This window comes from Miniopterus natalensis, chromosome 9 (genome assembly GCF_054644295.1).
Source record: "Miniopterus natalensis isolate mMinNat1 chromosome 9, mMinNat1.hap1, whole genome shotgun sequence".
Taxonomy (NCBI): domain Eukaryota; kingdom Metazoa; phylum Chordata; class Mammalia; order Chiroptera; family Miniopteridae; genus Miniopterus; species Miniopterus natalensis.
This window is the reverse complement of record NC_142089.1, coordinates 36,064,191-36,083,356: the sequence shown is the minus strand read 5'-3', so window position 1 is coordinate 36,083,356 and position 19,166 is coordinate 36,064,191. Positions and strand designations below refer to the sequence as shown.

The 19,166-nt window shown below is 32.0% G+C and overlaps 1 protein-coding gene across 1 annotated transcript in view; it reads right to left on the bottom strand.

Moving 5' to 3' along the window:
• Positions 1 to 19,166, bottom strand: part of HOOK1 (hook microtubule tethering protein 1) — a 47,194-nt gene that overhangs the window by 11,269 nt on the left and 16,759 nt on the right. Inside the window, exons 7-20 of the mRNA XM_016205906.2 lie at positions 19,004 to 19,066; positions 18,000 to 18,083; positions 15,971 to 16,137; positions 11,774 to 11,914; positions 10,448 to 10,649; positions 9,784 to 9,894; positions 7,935 to 8,022; positions 7,797 to 7,857; positions 6,051 to 6,191; positions 4,307 to 4,400; positions 2,618 to 2,652; positions 1,985 to 2,067; positions 1,263 to 1,363; positions 171 to 272 (exon numbers count right to left, since the gene is read on the bottom strand). Of these exons, the coding sequence (XP_016061392.2) occupies positions 171 to 272; positions 1,263 to 1,363; positions 1,985 to 2,067; positions 2,618 to 2,652; positions 4,307 to 4,400; positions 6,051 to 6,191; positions 7,797 to 7,857; positions 7,935 to 8,022; positions 9,784 to 9,894; positions 10,448 to 10,649; positions 11,774 to 11,914; positions 15,971 to 16,137; positions 18,000 to 18,083; positions 19,004 to 19,066 (1,473 nt within the window). The remainder of the gene's footprint in view (positions 1 to 170; positions 273 to 1,262; positions 1,364 to 1,984; positions 2,068 to 2,617; positions 2,653 to 4,306; positions 4,401 to 6,050; positions 6,192 to 7,796; positions 7,858 to 7,934; positions 8,023 to 9,783; positions 9,895 to 10,447; positions 10,650 to 11,773; positions 11,915 to 15,970; positions 16,138 to 17,999; positions 18,084 to 19,003; positions 19,067 to 19,166) is intronic.

The window sequence follows — 19,166 nt, the reverse complement described above, 5'->3', positions numbered from 1 at the left end:
ACCAATCTCATGGGCTAGTGAGATGCTCTGTAAAAACACACACAGTGCTAAAACAGAATATTTCTAACTTCTTGTGAGACTTGATCATTATTGGCAAATACATGGCAGCAGTTAATTACCAGGATTACGCAGAATACTTAAGAGGAGATGTGTGAATATAGAAGCTTTACCTCCAGAATCTCAATTCTTCTCTCTTTCTCTGCCAACTGCTTTCTAAGTAGCATTATTTCAGCTGATGCTGGATTTAATTTGGGATCTAAAGTTTTTATTACCTGTTTAAAGAAAAAAGAATTATGTTCACTTTATCTTATCAATGCTGAAATATAAGAACATAGTCCATAAAATCAGCATAAGTGGAACATCCAGAAAGTGATCCAGCAGCTAACTGTAGTTTGTTTCACAATTAAATTTGAATTACAAAATAACTTATTCTATAAATGAAAACAGAATAAAAATTCAGTACAGAAATGAAAAGATACCCATCCCAAAATCAAATTTCCCTTCTCCAAGGCTCAATAATCAGGGATAGTTATTTGGCCTTGTCAAACTTTCAGCATTGAGGTCTTGAAATAACCCCTTCCATATTTATCTGACTTGAGCATTTTTTTAAAAGTTAAAATGAATTCAGTAATTATAGTGGAAATTGTTGACTGTACAAAGTAATACATAAAAAAAACTCTTAACAATCTTTTTTACTATCATTATCTAGTTAAATGTAGTAATTCAATATATAAGATCAATATTAATAGGTACTGGTGTTTTTTTCTGCAAACACTAGGGTGCCAATCACATTTATATAAATTACTAAAAGTTGAGTAAAGCTCAGATGTTTGAGTATAGCATTGTTCTGAGGCCTGGCTAAACTATGTAGAAATCAACTTGGAAACATCAGGAATAAATTACAAGCAAAAACAAGTTTCCAATAATAAGGTCACTGTAAGAGGTAATTGTAAATCCATTAACAATATTTAAAATTAGTTAATGAGTTAGGAAAATGTTTCTCTAATGAGGTCACTACAGTTCACATTTAAACTGTTTCTGTAAGCCTTGTGTTCGTTTTACCTGATGCTGATGAGGGAGAGGGAGAGGGAGAGAATGGGAGGACTGACCTGGAAACACACCAGAAGCGTGATGGGTAAGGCAGGGGAGTGAGGAGGGAAGTGAAATTACATAGAGACAAAAAGAGCAATACAATCAGGTGGAAGAGCCCTAGTTAGCACCTGAGTCATAGAGACTTGAGCTCTGTAAGAGAAGTCACTCACATTTCTTGCTTTCTCTAAGTACATTTTATATCGTTCCTCCATTGCTTTCATATCTTCATCTTTCTTCTGAAGAGCAGCTTCAAGTTCATTGATCTTTTGTGCTATTATTGAAAATGAAATAAAACATGACCAATTATTCTCTATTTAAAATACTCCATCCTCACACACAAAAATATATTTATCACATTTATTTTCAAGGGACTCATAAGAGAACTTAAAAGAGAAACCTTTTATTTATTCTTTGTAGTGAATTCTTATCTAAAACTTTTGAACTACATAAACCAATACATCCCTCAATCATTTCATATATTTTTCTTAAAAATATCTATAATCTGCTTTATCTAGCTATTTCTTTCTATCAAGTATTTCGATGAGCAAATATACCTTACAATGTAAGCACAACCATCATGAGAAAACATTCTTTTTATGTAATGTTCAAAGTTCATTTTAATCTGATTTTAAATCATTATTTTATACTTTCATAGTATTAATTCTATTACTTTTCAAAATGTTTGATACTCCTACATATTAATCAGTTCATTTTATTAGACTTACTTTTTTGCATTAAGATTAGATTTATTAATTACTTAAATTACTAAAAATTATCACAGTACTTATTTGCAATGTATGTATATATGCTTTGTGCAAAGACTTATACATAGTTCTTGTATCTGTCAACTAAAAGGGCAAGTCCTTAGATCCAGGTTTTTACAAATACCTACCATTCTGGTTTACATCTGGCTGAAGGTCTTCAATGAGCTCTTGCTTCTTCTGTAATTCTTCATGGACCTCTGTTAGTTTTTCCCTAAGCAGCAGAAAGAAGAGCAAGGAACTTTGGAGCCAAACAGAACTAAGAATGAAACTGGTTTCTGCCACGTAACATTTGTGGACTGTGGGCTCATCACTTTTTGATCCTTACTTTCCTCACCTGTGAAATGGGAATAATACCTGCCAAATATTATAGGGCTTGTTGTGAGGATATAAACTGGCTGGCACATGGTAGGTGCCAAAAATGTGAAATTATTCCCTACATCTTTGCTTCCTAAGAAAATTAAAAGAAATATTTTATAGGACAAACATCCTACATTTCCACATAATCTAGTAGTGATAGTTGCCAGCTTTGTGAACTCTTCAAATGGCATTAGTAAGTGAAAAATGTGGGAGTCTGGGGTCACTGGTAGGCAGGCTGAACCTTTCAGCATGTTTTTCTTTTCGTTTTTTGGTGACAGTGGTGAACATTCAATTGATATCAGGTTATTTGCTTTTATAAACAAAATCAGAAAAGGATATTAACTTTAGACCCTTTTAAAACTCGTCCCCTTTCATATTTGAAATGAAGTATCAGTTTTACTTACATATGAGCTTCCAACTTCTGCTTTAGGTTGCTGGACTATAAAATTAAAAACAGTTGCTGTAAAATAACTATCGTGGCAAAGATAAATTTTCCAGACAACAGAATCTCTTTACCTCCTTTTGAAGGTGTATTATTTAAAATTATAAATGTGCTGAATATGCGTATTTCTAATAACAAACTTTTAAAAACATAAAATGTTAGGTGTTTTTCACTTCAAAGGGAAATGAAATAAGAGCACAATAGCAGGAAAAAAAAAACCTTCATATTTCTGAATACAATGCAAATAAAATTTGACCTTCAGGAAAAATAGAAAATGCAAGCTAAATGTCATATATGGAGGAGTATCAAACACGTAAATGCCTAAAGAATCATATATTTAAAATATAGTTTTTAAGATTTTAGGCCTTTAATGAGGAATGACTTAAAGAACTAAATTATCTTTACAATAAACCTTTATCATTATAAATACACTTTAATACTAACATCAAAGTGAAGCAATTAAATTTTGTTAATAAAGAAAATTCAAAACATAAAATTTCCACTTTAAAAAAACAGGAATTTAAATTGCAATAGTAGTTCTGTATCATATACAAATAGCTGCAGAATTTAAAAATATATAATTTGAAAAATAATTTGGATACAAACACAATTTTTTTAAATATAAAGAAATTTAAAATCTTTAAAACACTGCAATCCAAAATGTACTCCTCCAAATAGATCCCATTTGGAAATTATTCCCTAGTATACCTTAAAAATATATTTGTATTAGAGAAGTTACAATACCGTATATATGCACATATGAGATGCCGCCATGCATGAGACGATTTCTATTTTCCAAGCCCCCAGGGAAAAAAGAAAAAATCACATAAAGCATAAAAACGACAGAAAGGAAACGTAACCCTTTCAATCTTCCTTTTTCTCTCTTTATTCTCCTTAGTATTCTCCCCCATCAACACAGGTACAATCACGTACCATTCCATCAAATCAATGTCTACCTAACACACAATTAGCCCTATCTTTTTGCTGCTGTCTTAGTTAAATACATCCCTCCCTCAATTATTACTTATCTTCCCTTCTTTATATAGAGATCAAACTATCGGAACACTGCTAAGTATATTTGGGCTGTTTTAAGTCCTCTTATTTCTGCCCTTAAAATATGTGCTATCAAAATCCATTAGAAATGGCAAGATCAGAAGTCAGTATGGAAGGTGGCAAGAAATAAGGGGCATTTGTTTTCAAGACTGCATTAAGGTTTCTGTCTTTGGAGGTTGGTATAAAACACTTCTTAACTGCTCTTTTGGTAGAAATCATTTTCTCATTCTCTCTTATTAGACGTTTTCCTCAATTCTGGCTGATGTTTACACTCACTAGCACTTTTCTCCGGCCAGCCCTGTTGGGGTCCCAGCAGAAGTGGGAAGGCCTCAAATGCAGCATACTCACAATCAGGAATTACCATGAACTTAGTATGGCTGTTGAAGTAGGACAGATAGAAAGCACCTTCCACTATATGTGATCAATTTATAGGCTCCAAATTGGCAAAATCGCCGCATCTGCTATGCAGATATATACGGTATTTAAGGGTACCATCCATGATAAGGGTAGCACTTTAAAATACAAGAATAATTTGGGCATCAAGCCCTATTCCAGAGAGTCCACAGAGCAGAATTACTATAATTTTTAAGTTACTTACACTTTCTCCTTCAGACTTGGAGCCTTGTTCCTGTAAAGATTTCTGGAGGTCCTCAATCTGCTGATGCAATTCTTGGATGCGCTCTTTGCTCAGTCTATTTTTTTAAGATAAATCATGTGTTTATTTGTATTGAAAGTCAAAGTAGTTAAGGATCTATAAGGGTGAATTTACACAATTTAACTCATAAAATATGCATTTAACAGCAATAACAGATGCCAAACAATGTTCTATGGCTAGGTATAATATATAGTAATATACAGGAGGCTACTTTCAAGGAAATATTTAATAAGACTTTCAAGGAAATATTTATCATATCCTGAAAGCATATATACCTACAAATTTAAAATTTAAGGTACTTTACATCAGTGGTGAAAATACAACATTTCTAAACTGTACTAGCTCAATTTTCCTACAGTTGTGTTTTTTAATGAATGGAAACTAGGTTTCTTTTTCCTATTTCAGATTTTACAGTGTATTAGAAGAGGAAGGTCACCTATTTCAAAACATTTCTTCATGACTTGTTATTTAAATTAAAGAGATTGGCACTGGCAACTAATGTAGATTTTTTAACTTGCCATAATTTCATTCCTTAAAACCCTGCTTAAAAGTTACTTTAGTTGGAAGTCACCAGCGAGAGAGTATCTGTCTTTCTCTCTTCATATATACATATGTAGTTATCACATAATATAATAATTATCCATTGATACATCTATCTTCCTATATTAACTTTTCCTATTTTAACTCTCTAGTATCTCCAGTGTCAACTGATATTGAACTGTATCAGACAGTAATATTTAATGATCTCTTCAGAAAGTCAAAACATTATTCTTCATTTAACCGCAGTTGATGTATTGTGTGCATACAAGTACGAAAGACAAGGTTCAAGCATCTCTTAGGTTTATGGTGATCTCTAAAATCCAATAAAGGTTGATCAAATAAATTTAAATACCTTTACTCCAAGTATGCTATTTATAAGGGGAAGGTTAGCATAATGGTTAAGAGGACAGAATCAGGAATCACACTGACAGAGGGTCAAACGTAGGATCCAGAATTTACCAGCTGTGTAACTGGGGAAGTTACTTTACTTTTAACCTCCTTGTACCTCAGCTTCCTTATCCATAAAAAAGTGATAATCATACTTATTACTTCATAGAGTTATTATGAGGATTTACTAAGTTAATGCCAAAATGTGCTTAGAAATGTGCCTGGCATATAGTAAGCACTATATAAATGTCATATTTTTTTTAACATTATAATTTCTGAATACCTCTCATTGGTATCAGGTCAGTACACCATTTGCTTAAAGACATGATCTATAATCTTCATAACCTACAAATACGTATCATCTCAAATTTATAGCTGAGAACACCAAGTGTGAATTAAAGTAATTTGCTCAGAACCAAATATTTAGTAAGTTTAAGACGACGTGGGATTCAAATTTGATTCCAAAATCTATGTCCCATCTATGCATCAGACTGCAGTAGAAAGCCAGATTGTCATTTATTCATTTGTTATATTTTCCATCAATTGCAAAGAGATAAAAACAAAATTCAAGGATAAGCAACCTGGTTAACAGAGTCTGCTAAAAGTAATAAGTAGAGAGACTAAAAACAACAAAAAATTAATCTTCTTCTAAAAATCTTAGTAATTTTAACTACAATAATATTTTCCACTCTGTGAATCAAGATTTTGTGGTTAGGTAATTAAATCACCATGACTCATTCATTATGAAGGAGCATGTCACCTTTGCTCGGTTTCTAGTTCATTCATCTTGCGATGCTTCTGTTCTAGCTGTTCCTGAAGTTCTTCAATACGCTGATTCTCAGTACCTTCCTGTTGTAAGCGAAGCATCTTATTTTCATGTTGCAGTCGAATAAATACCTCTCTGATGGTGAAAAGTAAAATTTGTTTTTAAATTTTTTAAATGTAAGAGTTTTTACATTCTTAACTTTCTAAACAAAGATATTTCCGTCCACTCAAGAGCTGTCATTTAAAAATGTTACCAAAGCTTCTGAAAGTTTTTAAAGAAAACACTATGTACATTGTAAGATTATGTCTCAAAAAAAAAAAATAGTAAATTTTGTAAGGTACAGGTGTAAGATTATGCTACATATCATTAAATGTTTATTATGCGAATTCCTGACACAATAATTTTAATTTGATAATTTAGATACTACTCACTAAAGCTAATATAGAGCATATCCTTAAAAAATATGTAAAGGAAAAGCAACAGATTTAAGAAACTAGTTTGCCTACAATTTTTAAATATACTTTTATGAGAATGGCAGTCATGATTCTCTCTAGATTTTTTTGTTTTTAGAGAAAAAATTTATTAAAGGTTTATATACATGTTTTTTAAATGCAAATGATAGAAATGTTATTAAATAAAAAAGTAACATTAGCTCATCTACCTGCTGCCCTCCTAACTCCCATTCCCCAAAAACAACTACTATCAATCAATTTCAATTTATATTCTTCTGAATGCTAGCACTGTAACTTTAAAAACTAGGCTCATATGGCCATTTTAAAAAATGATATTAATGTCACTAGATACTAACAACTAAAAAGTACAATTGGTTTCCAGTCCAGCATATAACGAACTCTATCTTAACCAAAAACTGAACTAAAAATCAGCAACTTTATAAACATGATGCCGAGTGAAAGAAGTCACAAAAGGCCACATATTGTATGATTCTATGTATATAAAATGTCCATAAAAGGTATATCAATAGAGACAAAGAGTAAATAACTGGTTGCCTGGGTATGGACATAGAGGGGAGGGAGGAATGGGGAACGACTGCTAATATGCATAGGATATCTTTGGGGGATAAAAATGTTCTGAAATTCAATAGCAAAGATGGTTGCATAATTCGTGACTATACTAAAAACCACCAAATTTTACATTTTTTAAAATAGGTGAATTATATCTCAATAAAGCCATTTAAACAAAGTGTAGAATTTGAACTACTAAATAAATAAAGCTGTCACCACAGAAAGGAAAAGAAAACCATAAAAATACCAGATTAGTCAAATGTTTGTAAGTAAACATAGCAGTAAAATACCAAGAAAAAAGTTGGGTCAAGAGGAACCTCTAAAATTTGTATTTTATCTAACTTCTCCTTAATCCTCCTGCTATTATTGACAGTTCCTCTCCTTTTCTTTTTACCATCTGGGTTTGAATGTCATATATTAAAATTTTCCATACAGTTTAAGGATAGGAAAAAAAGTTCATCACAATACAGGTCATATTATAAAAACTAGAGTATGTCATTTAGCTAGTTTGTGAAATTTTACTTCTAATAAATTTAAAACTGCTATAAATAGCAATAACAATCTGACTGAGAAAAGTTTAAGCAGATGAGATAAAGTAATTTTGAGCAATATGACTCACAAAATGGAAAGTTTTAGAGGCTAAGAAATTTACAAAACAAAAAAGAAATCACGTTTCTAATATTAAGTATGGATTATCAATTAATAAAAACAAATTTACCTATATTCCACTGGCATAATCTCAGCAGCAAGATTCTCATAACTTTTTGCAGCAGATGCATCTAAACAACAACGAAATAGATCAGTATTTCAGAATCTCTACCATTAAAAAAAATTTTCTAAATCCAACGAAATTTACCTGTTTGGTTTAGGTGATCCTGTTGTACCTGTGAACATCGAAGCTCTTCATTCGTTTCTTTCAGAGTATCACGCTGTTCTATTAGTCTCTAACAAAAGAATTGTTCATACAAGCACAATTTTTAATTCTGTCTACAGGAGGTGCACTTTATGCTTACAATAATTTATCTTAATAAGTTAATTTGATAATTGTGGCTTAATTAGAAATGGCAATGTTTTAGTTTGAGTGCTAAGGGGTATTTTCTCTTGTATAAATCACATAAATAATATAGTCTTTGTGTAACACAAAGCTTGTGGTTCCCCCATTAGATAGTTTGTCTCTGAAACAAATGAACATAACTATGCAACAGAGTACATATACAACTGCAGTAAATATACAACTGCAGAGTAACAGAAAAAGCATTGATTTTAGAGGCAAATAGATCATGGCTTGAATTCCAGTTTCACTCACTCCTACCTATATTATCTAGGGTAAGAGATGTGACTCGCTGGCTTTAGTAGCCACATCATTAAAACAGGAATATGGACATATACAAACCCTTGCAAAAGTGTTTTGAGCAACAAATAAGGTAGGGTTTGTTAAGTACACAGAATAGAGTCTTGTATGTAAGAGATACTGGAGACTTGTTATTTCTTTTTATCACTGGTGTGAAATTCTACTGAAAAAAGTGATAAGTAGCATTCTGGAAGTATGAATTTGTGGTTTAATATCTAAAAACCAATGTAATTATTAACCATACTAATAAGTAGCCACATTAATACAATATAAGACAAAAATCATATATCATCTCAATGACCCAGAAAAAGCATATAACAAAATCTAACACCCTTTCATGATAAGAACATGCAACAAACCAGGAATAAAAGAAACTTCCTCAACTTCATAAAGGGTGTCTACAAAAAAACCCAACGACTAAAAACATACATAATGGTAACAATGAATACTTTCTCCCTAATGTCAGAACCAAGAGAATGATGGCCAGTCTTGTCACTTCTATTCAACATACACTATAGGTTCTAGCCAGGAACATATGATAAGAAGAAGAAAAAGAAGGCATTCAGAGCGCAAAGCAAGAAACAAAACTATTCCTATTTGCAAGATGTCCTGCATATAGAAAATCCAAATAAAAAAACCTGTATATAAATGTTCATGGCCACATTATCTGTTTAATAATAAAAAAGTGGAAATAGCCCAAATGTACATAAACTGATGAACAGATAAAGTGTGGTATATCCATACAATGGAGTATTTTCAGCAGTAAAAATGAAGCACATGGATGAACTTTAAAAGCATTATGATAACTAAGGAATCAAGTCACAAAGTTACCAAGTGTATGATGACATCCTAGATAGACTAGGCAGATCTATAGAGAGAGCAGATTACTGGTTGCAAAGGCTGGGGGGAGGGGGACCAGAATGCAGAGTAACTACTAATGGGCATGGGGGCTCTTATTGGAGTGATGTCAATGTTCTAAAATTTGATTCTGGTGATGCCTGCACAACTTTGTGAATATACTAAAAACCACTGAATTGTACACTTTAAGTGGGCAAAATTTATAGTATGTAAATTCCATCTTAATAAAGCTGTTAAAAATCACAGCTATGGTGAAGGAGTTGAATCACTCTGAAGGAGTTGAAAAACATTAAACCAAGACTTATGACCTTAGCTCTGTCACTTGATCTTCCCTTGTGAAGAAAACTATCAAAACTGCATGAAGAATTTTTACAAGACTTTCTTTTACACCAACACTTTCACTTTGAAGAAGGATAGAAGAACTGGTTGATATCACTTCTATTAAAATATTAAAATCTAAAGGCAGAAAGACATTACTTTTCAATTATATATTTACCTCTTTTTCCTTAAGTAAAGCTTCATGTTTTTCTTCAAGCCGTTTCATTTCAAATGCTAGTGTGTCTGCCCTTTTGGATTCAGAGGAAAGTTTACTGTGTAGATCCTGAACCTTTTGTCAGAAACAAAAGTAAAACACAAGACTATATGACATTGGTAATTTGATTTCAGAGCTCAATAAATGAGAAACTGATTATAAATAAAATTACAGTAAGATGACAGTTAATTCTAAATATTTGTGGAAATGTCATGTAGATTAGTAGAATTAACAAAAATTTTAAAATACCCAAGTAACAATTTGGACAAAAAAACACAATCAGCTTTCTGCTGTTTCTATGGATTTGATAAATGACAAAACAAAATATTTTAGGTTACAGTTCCATTATCTAGGCTTTTATCACTGGTTACCAGAAATCTTAATAAACAATAAACTGTCCCAAAATATATAAACTCAGAGCCAATAAAAATGTAAAAGACCTAGATAACACAAACTTAATTATCAACTCTTGAATTCAAATTATACACAGAAGAAATGTATCGTACGTTCACAGCTGACTACAGACAATGTTTCTTCACTGCTATGCCATTCTTAAAGCATCAAATGGAATAACAAAGTTAAGGTCTTTCTATTTCAATGATTAAAAAAATTAAGATTATTTTCTTACCTGTCTCTTGTATGTTTCTAATTGTGTACGTGCTGCATTTGCCTTCTTTAACTCTTCTTCTAAGCTGACTGTATTATGCATATACATCATGTTTGTTTCCTGTAAAGTTTTCACCTGCTTGCGAAGGTCATTCAGATCTTGTAGCTTCTGACGATATACCTCAACTGTTGACTCCAGTTTATTTGCTTTATCAGAGGTAGCCCTATAATAAAAAATAGTAAATGCATATAATTTTCTTCTGGCTGTAAAATGAGTCTTCAAAATACACTCTCAATTGGGAAAGGAAAAAGAATGAAAGAAAGAGAGAAAGAGAAAATGAGAGAGAAATAATAAATTTTGTGAGAACTTTAGAACCAGACTCAGGCCTCAAACTGTCTATAGTTCAGTCATTCTGTTCCAAAGGCATTAAAAAAAGGTTCCCAATTTGGCACACTAAATCATCAAACTGTTCCAAGTATTAGCACACTGTATAAAAAGAGAACGGTTTTATAAATATAATTGGACAATTCTGAGCTACTCTTTCGATGGATCAGTTGTGCTTTGTGCATAAATAACATTTAGTATAGCTTTCTTTTGAGTATCTGATATGCTTAGAAAGTTGATTCAACTTATATTTTGTCTGATAAAGCACTTCCCTTTAGAGTTATGCTTACCTGATCAACTGGGCTAAAGCAAAAATAAATAAATAAGCAAACCAAATCACTTCACTCTCACATGCAGGTTCAAATGAATGGTTACGAGGATTTTGTTTCAAATGGACAATAAAAACTATGCAAAATGTACAAAATGGTTAATTAAGAAAATTTAACAGAAAATATAAAAAGTATGTGGATAGTCTGTTTGAGCAACATTTCATGGGCAAAATCTAAATATAAATTTTATATTGTCAAATACAATAAGAGAACCCTGGGATGATCCTGACATAAATGTGAGCATCCTTATCTATATTTATCAGTTATTTTACCAAACGCCAAAATATGGATTGTGAGAGTGAATTTCCTTAAATAAAAATTTCACAGGCTAATGAGTAGGCAGAGGTCAAGCTAAATGTATCTAAAAGTAACAGCTTATAAAATGTTTTTTAAAAAATTATCACTTTAGGCTTACAAGTTCTAATATAAAATTATCCTAAGAAGAATTGAATATTATCCTTAAATTGCAATTATCATCAACAAGCATTAAAGAAGTAAAGACTAGGAGCCTGGATAAAAACTGATAAATCTTCTATACACAGGGGTAACTCTAAGAACCCGATTAAAATATAGAATGCTAAAATGAGTAAATAATAACTTAGAAGTGACATAATTCTATTTAGACATGCCATACCTAAGGACATCAATTTCATCTTTCAGGGCTCTTGTTTCCTCAGCAAGACTAGTCAATTCATCATTCCTATGCTGAAATTCAATTAGTTGCTTTTCAAGTTCTTCACAGTGAACACGGTAATCATCTTTTGCAGCTTCAAGCCTTATATAAAGAAAACAAATAAGTACTCATCATTTCCATCATTTACTTTCTTACTGAGACATGAGCTTAGCAAGACTTACTTCTAATTTTTTTTTCCCCCACATTCAAAGAAGCAAGACTGAAATAAGATACTTTGGGATTCTTGCTTTTCAAATAGACTTGAGAAGTAAACAATGCTCTGAATTTTCATTTTCACTTCTGAAACATTGTGTTTGGTTACCTCTAGTTCAAGCAGGAATTTAATTTCAAAAGATAAAGAGAACTGTGTAGACATATGTTAAAATTATTCAAAAATATACATAGCATGTAAAGTGGTAAAATATTAACTCTTAGTAGACTAGGATAAATTACAGATAAATACTTCAAACCCTACTGCAACACAAAAACTAAAATGGCAATACAATGATTAAAATGAAATATTAAAAAATTATTTGATCAACCCCCAAAAATGAAGGAAAGGAAGAAAAAGGAACAAAAGAATAGATTTGACAAATAAAATACAGTATACTGATATACCTAAATACAACCATATCAAAAATTACATAGACAAAAAGGGACTAAACAAGTCAATTAAAAGGGCAGAGACTATCAGACTAGATAAAAAAGCAAAACTCACATATATCCTAATTACAAGAAACATTTTAAATATAAAGACACAGATAAATTAAATGTAAATAGATAAAAAAAATACCATGCAAACGGTAAGCAGAGAAAGCTGGTGTGGTTGTTTATATAAAACAATAAATTTTAAGACAAAAAGCATTACCAAAAATAGATATTTCATAAGTATAAAAGGTTTAATCCATCAGAGAAAGGTATCATAAAGTATATATACCTAAAATAGAGTTTTAAAATACATGAAGCAAAACTGACAGAATCAAAGGTAGAAATCCACAAATCCATAATCATTGCTGAAAATTTAACACTGGTCTCCCAATAAATAATAGAACTGAACAAAAATATCAGTAAAAATATAGAAGAGATCTGAATAACACTATTAACCAGCTTGATGGAATTGACCTTTACAGAACATGTCAGTCAAAAACTACAGAACACACATTCTTTGCAAGTACACATGGAACAGTGACCACAATAAAACATACAATGAGCAATAAAAAGGGTTGAAAAAATATTAGAAGACTGAAATCTCATGGAATATGTTCTCCAATCACAAGAAATTTAATTTGGAAATCAGTCACATTAAAAAATCTAAAAAAGCCTTAAATGCTGGGAAATAACACATTTTTAAATAACCCATGAGTCAAAGAAGAAATCACAAAGAAAATTAGAAAAATATTTCAAACTGAATAATAAAAATAAAACTGATCAAGTTTTGGGGATACAGCTAAACCAGTGCTTAGAGGAAAATAAAGCTTGACCTCCACACCTCACACTATTTTCAAAAATCAATTCAAGATAGACCATAGACCTACATGTGAGAGATAAAACTATGAAGGTTCTAGAAGAAAATACTAGAAACTATTATGACATGGGAGTAGACAAAGATTTCTGGGACAGTACACAAAAGATAAGAATCTTCAAAATATTGATAAATCAGACTTCATCTAAGTTAAGAACCTTTAAAGACACCATTAAAAAAATGAAAAGGGAAACCGCAGAACAGGTGAAACATTACGTATATCTGACAAAGGATTTATATCCAGAATATATGTTTTTAAAACTCCTATGACTCCATATAATAAGATAACCCAATTTAAAAATAGGCTATCTGTGTGAAAAGACAATTCATATTGCCAATACGCACACGAAAAGGGGCTTATCCCATCAATTATCAGGAATTCAAATTAAAGCCACAATTAGATATCCTAACACATTTCCTGGAATAGCTACAGTTAAGAAGACTGGTAAGACCACATGCAGGCAAAGCAAGTAGAGCAACTAGCTGCAAACATAGCCAGTGGAAATGTAAAATGGTATGACCACTTTGGAAAATGTTTTACCAGTATCTTTTAGACCTGCTGTGTAACTCAGCAATATCACTCTATGCATCTGTCAATGAGAATTGAAAACATGTTTACAAAAAGTCTTATATTCCAATGTTCATACCAGCTTTATTTATATTAGCCCAAATCTGAAAACCCAAAGGCCCATCTAAAGGAAAATGGATAAACAAAATGTGATATAATGTGGAATAATTCCATATAATAGACTAATACTCAGCAATAAAAAAAATGATGAGCTACTGATACATTCAACAACATGGGTAAATCTCATAAATATGCTGAACAGAAGAAATCAGTCATTGAAGAGTTCACACTGCATGATTCAGTTTGCATGGAGAGTTCTAGATGAGAGAAAAAGAATCCATGGTGAAAAATAATCAGAAGAGTAATTAGTTCTGAGAGGTACAGAGTCACTGGGTAGAAGCAAAAGGAAACTTTCTGTAGTGACAGAAATGACCTATCCTATGATAAAAGTGTGAGATACACAAATGTAGGCATTTGTCAGAACATGCCAATTGTACTCAGTATTTACTCATTTCACAATATGTAAATGTTATCTTGTAAAAAGAACTGTAAACATACTGAAGTCTATTATTAGCTTGCTTTTTACAGAGGCATGCATTAGCAATTCTTAAATTACTTTGTGTATTTTGAAGTATACTGAGGGAAATGTAAGCCAGGTTTCTCACTGTTAGAAGTTACCATATCAAAATGGAAATTAGAATGGACACTGAAGTCAATGGACTAAAGTAAGAGAGGTCAATATAAACTCATTTTTCAAAATTATAGACATAAAAAATGCAGATATATGAATACAAAAGTGTGTGAACATGGGCAAGTATGAAACTGTGCAAGTGTATCCCCTCACTCTGTACACCACAGTGGCCTGGGAGCAGTAACAGAAAAATCCATCAGGAGCATAGATCTTTGTTTCTAAATAACATTCTCCACTAAAAGGAATCAGGGCACCCTGGAGAAATAGCTGATTCCAGAATTGGGAAAGGGAGAGGAGGAGATAAGTCTGGAACATTCATTGTGCCAGAAAGGAAAAAAGTGCTCAGAGAAGGACAGTGACATACTTAAAGGACGCAGGGTGGACAAATCTGAAACAATTTGAGCATTAAAATAAATAACAGAAATGGGTTTATAGTACACTAAGAATCCATACTAAATGTATTGCATGATCCTAAATTAGATTCTGAATCAGGAAAAAAAAATAGCTATAAAGGACATTGAGACAACTGACAATTTGAATATGATCTATGGATTGGATAATAATACTGTATCACTGACAAATTTCCTAATTTTTATCATTACACTGGCATTTATAAGAGAATGTCCTTATTCTTAGGAAAGACATACCAAAACATACAGAGATAAAGGGGCATGCCTCCAACTTGCTCTCAAATGGTTCAGGAAAAAAAATGTTTATCTATATGAACATGTAGAGACACTTCTAAATAAATGGAGAGAAAAACTGTAAAGTAATTGAATCTGAGTGAAAGGTATAAAGGAGTTCCTTGTACTATTCTTGCAACTTTTTCTGTAATTTTGAAATTATATCCAAACAAAGTAACAAAAAGAACACATCCAGTTTAACTAGAGTGCCTGCTCTTGAGGCCACACAGTGCAAGGCTCAGAAGCAAGCATGCAAGAGACCATCAATGTTAACTAAAAATGAAATGTACACTTTCTTTAAAAAAGAAGAAATGTAAAAGTAAAAATGAAAAGCATCTCTTTAGTATCAGATTTACATTTTTTCCCATATATCATCAAGTTCCCTCTACTATGTAAGAAATTCTCCATTCTTACTAGGCTTCAGCAATCACTCCTTTAAACTCCAGTGGACTTGCCTGTGACCTTCATTAGGTGCTTATCACATTATTTTGAATTGTTTGTTTTTATGTATGTGTATCCCCTTGCCTAACTGGATTAAAAGCCCTGTGAGGGCAGGAATCACTTATACCAGTTGGTATTTTCAGTAGCTTAATCAGTGTTCTAAACATGCCTTCTAACACAATTAGTTGTTGATATGATTTTTAGCTATCAGTTTAATAAAACTTTATAGAATGATTTCTACTAAAAATGCTACCTGAAGTTTTCTTCCTGTAATTGTTCTAGTTGTAACTGTGCATGGAAAAACTTTTTTGCAACCATTGTATTTGGATCATCAAAAGATCCATCCAACTGGTCAAGTTTTTCATTCATCATCGCATTCTCAGAAACCAGTGAATTCTTTTCATCTTGAAGTGCAGTCACCTAAAAAAAACCCAAATACACAAACATAAGCATCAATAACAAAAAAGCTTGGAGTCCAGAGTTCTGGATTCTAATTCTGACTAACCCATTAAATTAGCTTGGGCAGGATAATTTCTAAGGATCCTTCCAACTCTGGAATTCTTTGTCTAGGAGGTTCCGGTCAAACAGGAGAAATTAAATTCAACTAATATATAGAAAATAGAGTTGACATATATATACATATAAGGAGAATATCTCCAAAATTTTATGCTTGCCTTGGCTCTAAGATGAAAGTGTTTTTAAGTCCCTAAAATTTGAGATACAAATGAATTGCGAAAAATTAGTTTGTTCCCATTTTAGTCACAAATTTATTTGTAGGATACTATTACCTAGGTAAGCCAAAATACATTGGTATATGCACAGTTATCATTTTAGTTCATAGTAGAAAATTATCAGTTACACATCAAGTCTTCAGGGCACAAGTACATTATTTAATGAATCAATAACAAAAATCTGAATTAAATTTATTTGTACATTGAGACTGAACCATCATAATATGCTATATGTTAAAATGAACTTTTGTTTACATTTCTACTATAAGAATCTTAAGGGCACAAACTCATATTCTTTTCTGTATCTCAGCCACTTAGGAGTGTACTTCACAGGTTAATAGAAACTTACTGCTTTTATGACAAGGAGATATATGCACTGAATTTAGGAAGAGAACTGTTTCCTTCTATAATCTACCTGGGACAGTTTCCCAGGCTTTTGCATTTCTCATTTGGAAGACAATGTCTGTAACTTCCCAGAGTGTATTTAAGGCATATTATGATGGTACACTTAAATTTTTGTGTAGTTTTAAGACTTACTACATAATTTCCACATATGCAACTTCACATAATAGCAATCATATACATATACAAACACACACACAGTGCTATGTGCCAGGCCCTGTTCTAAGTGTTTCATGTATATTAACTCATTTAATCCTCATAATTGCTGAGAGATATACACGATTATCATGTCATTTCTCAAGAGATAATTATAGAGAAATTAAGCGATTTGCCTAAGAAGTTATAACCAGCTAGTAACATGGCCAGGTTCTGAATACAGGTGGCCTGGTTTGAAAATCTACCTCTTTGCCCTAGCCAGGTTAGCTCAGTGGTTCAAGCGTCAGCCCACAGGCTGAAGGGTCACGGGTGTAATTCTGGTCAAGGGCAATTACTTTGGTTGCAGGTTCAATACCCCAGTCAGGGCATGTGAGGGAGGCAACCAACTGATGTGTCTCTCTCACATCGATGTTTCTCTCCCCACCCAACTCCCCCAACTCCCTTTAAAAAAATTAATGGAAAAAATATCCTTGGGTGAGGATTAACAAGAAAAAAAGAAAATCTACGTCTTTAACCATTAACTAGCTACTATCTCTCATACCAAGTTTACTCTAACATACATGTACAGATGAACACAAGAATTAACACATACATGTTAGCAAAACAAAATTGACACTCACATTAATTGGGGGTTCAAGCACTTCTAAGTACTTCCATCAATCACCTCACTTAACATTCACACCCTATGAAGTAGATACTTTAATTTCACCTTCTTACAAAAGAAAGATCTAAGACCTCATACAAATACAGTAGTTAAAATTATACAATTAGAATGATCTTTGCAAAGAAGTAGTTAAGCCAGTAATTTTCAACTCTAAGAGAAAAATAATTATGAAATTCATGCTTGAATATTCAAACCTATAATACAGTCTTTTAATGGGCCCTCTATGAAATGAAACCCAACCTCCAATACATTTTGCTAATTACTTAATTAAAATTAAACCCCCGTACACTTAAAAAGGGAACTTTCTTAGATCAGGTTTCTTTCTGCACCTGCATATCCAGTTCCTGGCATCTCTGCCTCAGTTCTTCTTTTTCTGCAAGTGCTTCCTGAAGTTCTTCCAGGGCCCTTTTAAGCTGAAATATAAAATCTCCTAATTCTCAGTAAATCACTGTTTTGATACAAAATGAAAAATATACTTTTATCACAACATGTATGTACACTGATATTGGAAAAGTTTTTTTTAATTTTACCTATTAACAAATAAGTATTTGTTGTATCTGGTTGGATAATATTTACATAGTCTCATTAACATTTAAGGCTAAGGTCCCATAGAAATAAAATTTTACGTAAATCCTTGTGAAATATTTAACAAGAGTATTAGAGGATACACTGCTTCTTAATTTCATCACAGGAAAAAAAATTAGAACACAAGTTTAAATTTAAATAAAATCTTTTTAGAAAAAGTATTTGAAATATTTCTTCAGATGAATGGTAACACTCATGAAAAACAGATTTCCAAAAACATAACAGGAGAAGTACTAGATGTATTTGCCTCTCCTCTTACCCTTTCCTTTACAACCAGACTGGGTTATTTACAGGCGGACAGAACCTTTTCCCGTAAAAAAATCATGTAATAGAATTAGGGAAAGGAGACTTAAGTATATGGTTTTTGAGCTGTTTCTTCAATATTAAGAGAGAGGGAAGCAACTGTGACAAAAATTATTTTAGTACATAAGTTCCAACTTAGCAGAATCTTTTTAATTGTCTGCTATTTGTATAACCATATAAAATGGGTCACATATGCATTACAAGTGTCAGAAGGAAGTTTGATACCTCTCAACTCTTCAAACATGATCATAAAACACTATGCAGACCAACAGTACTTATATTCATGAAGGAATGCATAATAATATTCAATTGAGATCTTATAACAGCGTAAGTTATCTAAACCTTATGGAGGAAAACAATCTTGCATATGTTCTCTGTAAGCTTTCTGATAGTAACTGACGAAGTACTGTATCTTTGCTTTCTGTATCTTCCTCAAAATACTCACCTGTTGCTCTAATTCTCCAACAGCATCATTTGTAGGAGAGCTCAATATTTCTTTACTCATCAACTAGGAAATTAAAATAGTAAATTAAGTACAATAAAGTGATGTTTATACAGTTAAAATGTTTACTTCAAAGGACAGTGAAATACTTTATAGTTTTTCTCTG